We start from the raw sequence: 10,975 nt of genomic DNA, 5'->3' as shown, positions 1-10,975 counted from the left end.
GTCGTGTAAGTCATGTTATATGCTAATAAAAATTTTAAAAATGTCTTTGTAAATATATAATTTCTTATCTATATGTTCTTGAGTCAAGAGAACAAATTCTTGGCTCAAGAATTTATCGTCTTGACTCAAGGAAATTTTTTTTCAAAATATTATTCTTGGATTAACGTGCACTTTTAGATTTTCTAAGCTTTTTTACAGTATTGACATTGTATTGATTGAATAATTGTTTACTCACTAATATTAGAGATCTTTGTGAAAAGTTTAATACGCTGCACTAATGCGTATTTTGAACTTTTTTTTTTTTTATTAATATCCACTTTATTCACTCAAACATCAGTAATCAATGCTTTTTTCTATGAAAAAAAAAAACCAAACATTATCATTAATAAATATCTAGTATTTTCAGACGATACTGAAATCTGCAAAAATCTTACAATTTTTTAGATTTACTTAAACAATAAACTAGTAACAAGAAAATATTTGTAAGATATCATATTTTCCAAAATTTATATGCGTAAAAGTATTTTTATAATTTTCTTCATAATAACTTCTTGTATCAAGAAAAATTACAAATAATATTAAACATCGGTTAATTTCAGTATCGCTCCTTTCATTACCACAGAGTTATTAATTTAATAATCAATAAAATGATTATTGTACGTTTTACTGTTAGAAAAGAACACAGTATTTTTTAATCGAATGTATTAATAAAAAAATTTAGTTGATTTAGGTACGAATAAAAGTAGTTCCTTATATGGAAGTAGTATTATTGTTCTTTAGCTCATGACAAAAGCCAAAAAAAAAAATTGCAACTTAGTTTGTTCCATGCATAGTTGCATATTCATAGGAGATAAATACAGATACATACTTAAAAATAATAAAAAGGTTTTTATTTACGATTGTTACTTTACCTTAAATTCTCTTAACTCAAGACCCTGTACTTCTCTATAACAGATTCTCATTCTTTTACTTTATTACTTAAACCCAACATTATCCTTGGGCTACCAATCCCAAGTAAAGTTTGTTATACAACTTGGTACGAACATGCGAACTTCCGAACATGTCTGTCTTTGTCAGTTTAGCTACACTAGAGCTAATGCTACAAGTATTCTAGGTACTGAGGTAAGCTCTTGACGACGATTTTCTTTACAAGTTTGAGTTGATTTTGGTGCTGATGCTTTACTTGGCGACTTGGTGTGCTTCTCAGCTGAACGAAAAACTTAGTTATCATTGTCGCTGGGGAATTACCAATGAAACCACCGCAGTTGAAACTTTTGTGTCTTATATCTGTCGTTTCAAGATAAGACAATAGATACTTAATGAATCAACAAATATAGAATCATTTTGACACCTTGTTATTGATTAATTTTCCTTTTCTCATCCAGTATGTATATTTTTTTGACATACCTCTCGAATTAACCCAATTTAGTAATGATTCTTTCTTATTTATGTGAGAATACTTTGATATGTGATGGCAAATCTTGTCAGTTGTTTCATTGGGACAACTGCACAAGATTGTAGTGACATCTAGCGACAGTAATTTGTAAGGTTGTAGATAAAGTAGATCGCTAAGTAGCAATTATACTTATCCTCCCTGATAGCCAAGTTGGTCGCAACTTTCCGTCGATTTACTGCCGCAACTTGTCACCAAGTTGACGGCAAGTCTTGGAAATGAACTCGGTTGTTCACCAAGTTGACACCAAGTTGTCGGCAAAAATTGCTTTCGAAACTCTTTCGCACTAAGTTGACGACAAGTTTCTCAAGAAATTTGGCGACATATTGCGGCAGTAGATTGGTCTTGTTTTTCTCAGAAACTTGTAGCCAACTTGACACCAACAGTTACAAATTCGGAAGTTGACCGCAAGTTGTCGCTAAATTGGTGGCAACTATCTGACACCCTGATAGCCGCCTTACCTATAACTTACTGTCAATCTACATCCGCAATTTGAAGCAAATTTGACGGAAAGAGTTGGCAAAGCGAGCGATTACCTATTAGTTACCTATAACTTACTCTGCAAATAGACGTCAAAACTTGCTGTACAAGTATTTCCGTCAAATTGTAGTAAAGTTGAAAGGAAATTTAACTACAAGTTTGATTGTTAACTTGTATTCAAGTTGCGGCCGTAGATTTCCGTCAATTTGCTTACAACTGTTGTTGAGTGAAGAATTACCGCCAACTTGATGTATAAATTAACCGTAACTGCTGGAAGTCAACACTTACTGAGAAAGCGCTGGCTATCAGGGCAAGTTACACAATAGCTACAAAGCTTTCTCGAAAAAAGTGAAAAAAAGTTGTCCATCAATGGTTGCAGTCAATTTGACGCTAAGTTACTACCAAGTCTGTTTTGCTAGACCGATATTCGCAAGCAAATTGGATAAGAATCTACTGCCGCAAATTGACAGCAACATTTATGATAAAACATAAAAATCATTTTCGCTCAGGTTGCACACGGAAAAAAGAGTACCTTGATAGCCACAGTTTCAGACCAACCAAGTTGGTGTCAGATAGTTGCCACCAACTTAGCGACAACTTGCGGTCAACTTCCGAATTTTTAACTGTTGGCGTCAAGTTGGCTACAAGTTTCTGGGAAAAACAAGACCAATCTACTGCCGCAATGTGTCACCAAATTTCTTGAGAAACTTGTCGTCAACTTGGTGCGAAAGAGTTTCGAAAGCAATTTTTGCCGACAACTTGGTGAACAACCGAGTTCATTTCCAAGACTTGCCGCCAACTTAGTGACAAGTTGCGGCAGTAAATCGACGGAAAGTTGCGACCGACTTGGCTATCAGGGTAGGTGCACCTAGTATGCTGTAAGATGATACATTCCTGTTGTTGCAATATTAATAATAATAATATTCATAAAAATAATAATAATAATAATAATAACAATAATAATAATAAAATCAATAATAATCACTTAAATTTGATTACTACACTGTAAAAAGTTTCTGAAGCGAATGCAGAGTAATTTTCAGACTGACACAGATTGGTAACAAAATTTAGGATGCAGTTACTGATTAGCTGTCCAAATGAAAGCTGATAGAAACTGTCAACTTTCTGTTTTATCAGTGAAACATAAGTAAATTAGCCTGAGCCAAAACGCTGAAGTATAGCTTACCCTGATTGCCAGCCTTCGTTAACATCAAGTTCATTAATATTTCTTGGATAACAGTTGTATACAAATTAATGAAAATCTATAGCGGAAATTTGAATGTGTCAACATCAGACTTGTAGTTGACTCTTTTAATAAAAACTACACGTATTTGGACGTAAATCTTGATTTCAAATGGCAAAATAACTTCCCAAGAGTCACAAAAAAAATGTTGACTTTTTGGGAGATTTTATTTAACAAGAAATCAGAAATTTAGAATTGTCAACTTAAATTAAACAAAATATCACTAAAAAAATTTTTGTGCTGCTTGGGTTACTGCACCTCAATCAAAACTTCCGCTTTTCCAACTCTTCGTGTTTAGTTGACTCCAAATTGAGGCTGCAGAATTACGATAAGTTTCAGTTAATATGGTTATCAAAGTTGATGTCCATTAGCACTCAGACTAACTGCGAATCTTGATTTTTGAACCTCTGCAGCTAAATTTTCGCTAATCAGTGTTTCAGATTGACATCAAGCTCTACCAATTAATTGACGTCGATCTGACAGCAAGATTTACACTCAACTTGACTCATGATAAAACAACTTTTGTACTGTAACTGTAGTAGGCGGGTTTGATAAAATGGCAGTAAACATTAAATCAAAATCACCATACTTCTGACATCTCGAAAAGACACATGAGAAAGTAAAAAACGTTTTAGACAATTCGATGTTAAGTTCTGAAAGGAGATCAACATCAGCTCAGAATAGATCATTTTTCTTATATAGCGATTAATTACTTAAAAATTTAGCAAATCAAATTGATCTTTGATAGAGTTTAAAGCAAAGTGAACTGTATTATATTATTGAATGGAACGCATTACGTAATCGATATTAGTTTAACATCCAAACGATTGTTATTTCATAAAATCTCTGAAATAAAAGCCGATATTATTAAAATTGTCATAATTAAATCACAACAAACAAATATTATAAGTACTTCTTCATTTTTTTTTCACAACTTTCATTGTTATAAAATTATAACAACTCTTTATTATAACAAAGAGTTTCTTTAGCATATGTCACTTCCCATCCAAAACTCCAAGATCATCCCATTCCTTAAGCATTCTCACCATCCTCACGCGGTAATTTTCATTATTATACACTTCCGCATTAAATTCTCCATCGTCCAGCATGTCATCAAGCTCCTTAGCATAGTTCTTATTTGCCATCATGATTGGAAGACACGTACTGGCTATCATGAATCCAAAGATCTCGCAATCAAATAATATTTTCTTGATATATTGAAAACTAGGAGTACAAGTTTTGCACCCAATTCTTTTCATTGTTAAAAAAAGCGTTTCTTGATATTCTTTAATCAGAAAATTTTTGTGATGTAACATTACTTTTTCACTTGGGCTCGTGTGAAGGAAGTACTGAAGATCCAATGCTGGAGTTCCGTAAAAACAAGCTTGAAAATCGACCTATAAACGAACATGCAAATAAAAAATATTTATTGTAATTTTTTTTTATTAAAAATCTCCGATAAAAATCAAAAAAAGAAAAGTCCATAAATGCGCACTCCACATTCTTACAGAATTTTTCTAAATTTCGAGATTTTATCAATCCATATTTTAAAATGTATTGAAGAATGGAATATTCAGAAGCAAAATACGTCGATGACTCAATTTTTCAATATTTTATGGTAAAAAATAATAAATATTGTAATTCTAGACGATTAAAGAATCAATCTAATAGCTTACTTAAATTACTTACAAAAATTTGATCTATAACGTCTCCCTTATCACCATACTTGAACATCAGATTATTCACCCAAACATCACCGTGGTTGATTACGTTAAACTCATCTTCTCTCAGCTTTAAAACTCTGAAAGCTTTAAACAACGTTGAATCTTGCAAGTTTTCAAGCTTTTCTATACACTCTCTACTCAATTCTGGCCATGATTTAGCTGCTTTAACCATTGCTTTCATTCCAATTGTAATAAATTCACGCAATGTCGGGGGACAATTTTCACCGAATACTCCTTTAGAACAAAACTCCTTTACTTTAGGTTTCTTAAAAAAATTCTAAGAATTAGCTTGGATGAAAGAACAATTAAAAATAAAACTACTTACGTTTTCACAAAGTAATAGAGAACTTGCATGAAATTTAGCAACATTCCGCATTACTAGTGTACAATGATCAAGATCAACGCCAACTTGGCGGTCAGCCATTCGAAATCCCAAAGGAGCTAAATCTTCGAGAACTAAGATTGGTGGATTATTTTGCTGAGAAAAGTAACATCTTCCACTTAATTTCGTATTCTTCAAAATAGATTCCATGTCTTTTAAAACCTCTGTCATCATATTTATCTCAACACCAAATATATCAAGATTTTCAAGCTAAAAGATTATTAAATTTCTTTTAAAAGTTTACCGATTTCATTTGTAATCGTGAAAATGAAAACTTACCAGTTCTTTTTGTAACTGTTGAGTGGAACGAGCGACTTTGACAATAACTGAACTTCTTTTAGTCACTGTTTTACTGAGTTCTCTGCGAATTATGTCAAAAGACACCCGGTACATCTTACTGTTGTTATTATCACCAATACTTGTTACCATCATGACCTCAATATTTGCCACAGAAATCGAACTATCTTTGTCTGCATTTTTGAGGGCATGTTCAATAAATCCGGCTGTCAACCATTCCGGAAGATCCATTATTTATTTTTTTTTTAAAGATGAAATCTTTTGTTTTAATATTTTATTATATAGTCAAAGTATTTAGAAACGACAACGCTATTACGAGCGATAACACTTACTGTCGACCTAATCTCATTCTCGGGGAAGGGGAAGAGGAAAGGGAGGGGGAAACCAATAACTTCCCAATTTTTTAAAATTTTCAATTTCCTTAGCGGAAAGTTTAAAAACTCCTAGTTGCTACAGAACTAACTTTGTGATATTTGCAAGAATCTATTATAGCTAACTATTCAAATTATAGGACAATGACACTGATGTTTATAATTTTTAGTCATTAGGCACCCGGAAATTTGACTATTATGAAGTTATTAAAGTTTTCGAGTTGGAAAATACATTTTATTTAGTTTATTGAGATCCTGAACTTACGATGAAGTTATTATAAATTTTGAGCTCTCCCGAGTAAAAAAAATGAACTTAGATGAGCTTCATTTAAGGGATTACATGGGTTTCCTCCGGGAAAAAATGGCCTATTTTCAATAATTTTTTTTTAATTAATAGAAAAAATGAAATATTTTATTCAAACTTTCTGCTGTCTTAAAGATACATGTTTAATAAGGGATTACTGAAATTAAAAAAAAAAATATTAAAAACTCTGCTAATGTGACGTCATTTCCGGCGAGCCCTCGGAAAAAAGAGAAAAAAGATGCGTCCGCGTGATCAGCAGAACTCTTAGCAGGATCATCGAAAGTGAAAAAAAAAATATGTGCTTTAGTTAAGACTTCAAACTAGGTCTTGAACGAAGGAAAAAAAAGGAAAATTGGATTTTTGGCAGAGGTTTTAAGAAAAAAATTAAAAATTTGGCTAAAATTTCGCAGCATTTTTGAAGTGAAACTTCTTTGCGCGCGTTGAGGGTAAAATTTCAAGGTCGCGTCACAATAATAATAATATGAGCGTCACAATAATCATAATATGAGCGTCACATTAAAGGACGCATATATGTACGTAGTCGGAGAGAAAAAGATAAAGATATAAAGGAAAACTATACTTTTACACTATAGAAATGTTATTTTCATGTGCGCATGCGTTGTATTTTAGACTGTAGGTACACTGCTCTTAAATATTATTATTATTATGTATTTTATAACCTCGTGTTTGTTTATACTGTTTTATTCATTCAGATATTTTTATAGTAACTAGTGGTAAATATTTATTGTTCGTTGACAGTTAATAAGAAATCCTTGTTGATCAAGCAGTTGTTCGCAGTAAGTAATCCTTTATTTATTTCTTTTTTCATTAATACTTATTATTAGATTGGAAATAAATGTATATCAAGTAAGGTATACATTATTTAACTGATGTAATGTTAATAATATATTTATTTTTTTTATATTTAATTGAATAATTAATTATTTTAATAATTACATTTTTCTTTTTATTTTGATCACATGAATATGCGCAAAGTACCATGTATAACCTACATTCTCTATATTGCATTCTATATAATATTTATACTATCACTGTTGCCTGTCATTAATTAAGTTCATTATCTATTTTTATTGTTATTAAATTTTTTTTTAGTAATTAAAAATTTCAAAAAATAAAATTATAAATTCTTTTTATTTTAGTTTAGTGTTTAAATAAAATTACTATATAACATAACGCATATGTAGTAAATTCGAAAATTTCTAATTTTATTTTATTTTCAGAAAATTTAACTACATACATTGATCAACAATCTATTAGCTGCACTCCGATGTCACCTAGAAAAAAACGTAAAACACCAGCAGAACGTACTCGTGAATATAGAGCTCGGAAGAAGGCCCGAGAAAATCCTGCAAATCCAGAGCCATCTTGCCCTACGTCGATTGATGTTCAAGTTGAAGTACATCAGGAAAATTCTGTTTCGGATCCACCAAGAAAGTCAAAAACACCAGCAGAACGTAGTCGTGAGTATAGAGCCCGGAAGAAGGCCCTAGAAAATTCTGCAATTTCAGAGCCAACCTGCTCTACGTCGATTGGTGTTCAAGTTGAAGTACATCAAGAACATTCTGTTTTGGATCCACCAAGAAAGTCAAAAACACCAGCAGAACGTAGTCGTGAGTATAGAGCCCGGAAGAAGGCCCTAGAAAATTCTGCAATTTCAGAGCCAACCTGCTCTACGTCGATTGGTGTTCAAGTTGAAGTACATCAAGAACATTCTGTTTTGGATCCACCAAGAAAGTCAAAAACACCAGCAGAACGTAGTCGTGAGTATAGAGCCCGGAAGAAGGCTCTAAAAAATTCTGCAATTTCAGAGCCAACTTGCTCTACGTCGATTGATGTTCCAGCTGAAATACATCAAGAAAATTCTCTTTCGGATTTACCAAAAACGTCAAGAACACCAGCCGACCGTAGTCGTCAGTATAGAGCTCGGAAAAAATCTACGATGGTCCTTAAAAACTCAGTACTAAATGCTCCATCTACTGAAACCTTTTCAACAGATAATCCGTGTACTAGGGATCAAGAGGGTGCAATTTTATCTGAAGCAGATTTTATTATTAGAGACATTCCAAATACTACAACGACGCCAAGTATCAACAACGTTACGAGTGGCTTCCAGGCTAATGATTTGCGTGTACCTTATTCTACTTTTTATCATCATAAAAAAGCTCATGAAGAGTTTAAGACTAAATTCATCAAAATCCGTTCGGACATATTTGCTTAGTCTGTGATAGGTTGTGGTTTAAAAGAGATCTCAAATCTGCATCTAATCAACATTAACAGATTTTAAATACAATTCTTCCTCTTACATCTATAGAGAAGATTGCTTTATGCACTACGTGCTTTACATCATTGAATAAAGATAAAATTCCAATGATGTCAGTGTATAACGGGTTTAAATATCCACAAATCCCCGATCATTTACCACCATTGGATATTTTATCTGAAAGACTCATTTCACCTCGTCTTCCTTTTATGAAGATTCGACGTTTAAGGCATGTGAATGGTCAGTACGGAATTTTAGGACAAGTTATTAATGTTCCAGTATGCGTTGATACAATGATGAAAAGTCTACCAAGAAACGTTGATGACGATTACTGTATTAATGTTCATATTAAACGAAAAAAAATTCATAGATCCAGTTATTTACACGGTATGATTAACAAGCGTACTATAAAAGCTTGGTTACAATTTTTGTTAAAATCTCCACTTTATACAATGTATGAAATAACATTGGATCAATCATTTTTTCGAAAACGACTCAATCCCAACTAACGTTCCTCTAGAAGATATAAGTGAACACATACCCATTGAAGAGAGTTTAACTGCTCAACAACATACACTGTTATGGAATGAGGATCAATACTTACATATTGCACCAGGAGAACAAAATACTCCACGGAGTTTGTTGTTCGATGAACATGTGGAAGAGCTTCCATTCCCATCCATTTACTTGGGTCAATTTCGGAGCTTCAGAGAAGAAGTTAAGGCAACACCATTCACAATAGCTTCAAGTGAATTACGAAGATCTGATCGTCGAGCTGTAACACCGTATCATCTTTTATATGTTGCAATGAAAATTATGCGATTAAGAGTTCGTGATTCTCTTACTATTGCGTTTAAACATGTTGGTAAAAATACAGCAGTCACTCGACAACAAATTGAGGACGAACAATATATTAATAACTGTATCGAAACCAACCTTGCTTTTCTACGATCAATTCCAAACTCGACATGGTATTGGTCTAATCGTAAAAAAGACCTTTTTGCTATGATTAGGCAACTTGGTAAACCAACAATTTTTTTGACAATTAGTGCTAATGAAATCGGCTGGACGGACTTAATTCAAAAATTGTACAAATTAAAACATTGTGGAGTCGACATTACGCTAGAAGCTGCCGAAAACTTGCATTATCTGGAGAAAACGACTTTAATTAATGAGGATGCTGTCTTGCGCGATTCACTTTAACAAGTTAGTGAATGTTTTGGTTATTTGGTTATTTGGTTATTTGGCTATTTTGCAATCAAAAAAATTTAGTCCTTTTGGGAAATATTACGTTGTAGATTACTTCAAGAGGATTGAATTCCAACATCGCGGAAGTCCACACGCTCACATGTTACTATGGTTGAATAACGCTCCGGTGGATGCTCTAAATAATAACAAAATTGATGCTATAGCATTAATTGATTACTTAATTTCAGTCTCATCTGAAAAAGCATCAGGTAACATGAAACTTCAGATCCACAAGCACACATTTACGTGTTTTAAAAAAATTGTTGCCAATAGACCACAGAAGTGCAGGTTCGAGGCTTCTTTTATGCCTTGTCAAAGAACCATTATATTATCACCTATGCAGAAAGAAGAACCGGATTTTCAACATTATTCTAATCATTACAAGAGTATAAAATTAAATCTTGAAAATAAAGACTATCTCGATATGGATGCATTTTATGAAGACAACGATATACATTCAGATGACCACTATCACAATATATTGCGAGCTGGAATCAATAGACCCAGAGTATTTTTAAAACGCCAGCCACATGAGAAATGGCACAATCCATTTAATCCATTTCTTTTCAATATTGTGAAGTCTAACATGGATATTCAATTTATTACGGAAGAGTATTCTTGTGCCGCTTACGTCGCCGAGTACGTCAATAAAACCAACAGAGGAGTGAGCCATCTTCAACGTCTCATTATCGAAATTATGAATGAACTTTCAGAGTTTGATATTGTTGGAGTTACTCGAAAAATCGGAGTCAATATGTTAAATAGTGTAGAGATGACAAGTCAAGAAGCTGCTTGGTATCTTTTACGAGAGCCAATGTCCAAATGTTCCACTGTTGTAACCACTATTCCCACAATGTGGCCTACTGATCGGCAGAGAATCCGAAAAACTCAAAAAGAATTAGACGCAATGGGTGTTGGAGATGATTCAACTGATATTTGGCGTGATGATGAGTTCGAAAAATATGAAAAGTGACATCAAGACTTGGAAAATGTCACACTCGCTCAGTTTGTTGCAAAATATACTGTTCAGAGCAACGGAACTTATTTAAAGAGAAATAAACAACGTATTATTCGCTATCGTAACTTTGATATGGCACAAGATTTAAACGAATATGAAAGAGAAATGGTGTCCTTACACTTTCCTTTCCGCAACGAAGATGCAGAAATTCTGTCGGAATTGAAATTCATCCAA

The 10,975-nt window shown here is 33.0% G+C and overlaps 2 protein-coding genes across 3 annotated transcripts; one reads left to right on the top strand and one right to left on the bottom strand.

Moving 5' to 3' along the window:
* Positions 1 to 4,077: 4,077 nt before the first annotated feature.
* On the bottom strand, positions 4,078 to 5,925 carry LOC123258563. Of its 2 annotated transcripts, none has more exons than XM_044718650.1 (4): positions 5,562 to 5,925; positions 5,226 to 5,492; positions 4,866 to 5,177; positions 4,078 to 4,573 (listed from the first exon to the last, which is right to left on the bottom strand). In XM_044718650.1, exons 1-4 carry the CDS (start codon positions 5,808 to 5,810, stop codon positions 4,172 to 4,174), a joined length of 1,230 nt encoding a protein of 409 aa, XP_044574585.1. In that variant the 5' UTR covers positions 5,811 to 5,925; the 3' UTR covers positions 4,078 to 4,171. The 2 variants fall into 2 exon arrangements, with proteins under 2 accessions (XP_044574585.1, XP_044574586.1); XM_044718651.1 differs by having other exon boundaries at positions 4,866 to 5,165.
* Positions 5,926 to 6,678: 753 nt separating this feature from the next.
* On the top strand, positions 6,679 to 8,659 carry LOC123258564 (muscle M-line assembly protein unc-89-like). The gene is made up of 2 exons (XM_044718652.1): positions 6,679 to 7,051; positions 7,496 to 8,659. Exon 2 carries the CDS (start codon positions 7,543 to 7,545, stop codon positions 8,491 to 8,493), a length of 951 nt encoding a protein of 316 aa, XP_044574587.1. The 5' UTR covers positions 6,679 to 7,051; positions 7,496 to 7,542; the 3' UTR covers positions 8,494 to 8,659.
* The last annotated feature ends 2,316 nt before the right edge of the window (positions 8,660 to 10,975 follow it).

The sequence above is a fragment of the Cotesia glomerata genome, linkage group LG2 (assembly GCF_020080835.1).
Source record: "Cotesia glomerata isolate CgM1 linkage group LG2, MPM_Cglom_v2.3, whole genome shotgun sequence".
Classification (NCBI taxonomy): domain Eukaryota; kingdom Metazoa; phylum Arthropoda; class Insecta; order Hymenoptera; family Braconidae; genus Cotesia; species Cotesia glomerata.
Note: the sequence above shows the minus strand (reverse complement) of the source record. Positions and strands in the feature narration are given on the sequence as shown.

Bases quoted from the DNA above. Each gene is read 5' to 3' on its own strand.
- LOC123258564 (XM_044718652.1), top strand. From the start codon at position 7,543: ATGTCACCTAGAAAAAAACGTAAAACACCAGCAGAACGTACTCGTGAA.
- LOC123258563 (XM_044718650.1), bottom strand. From the start codon at position 5,810: ATGGATCTTCCGGAATGGTTGACAGCCGGATTTATTGAACATGCCCTC. The intron at 5,493-5,561 runs GTAAGTTTTCAT...ATAATCTTTTAG, and splicing joins AACAGTTACAAAAAGAACTG to CTTGAAAATCTTGATATATT. The intron at 5,178-5,225 runs GTAAGTAGTTTT...GCTAATTCTTAG, and splicing joins CTCTATTACTTTGTGAAAAC to AATTTTTTTAAGAAACCTAA.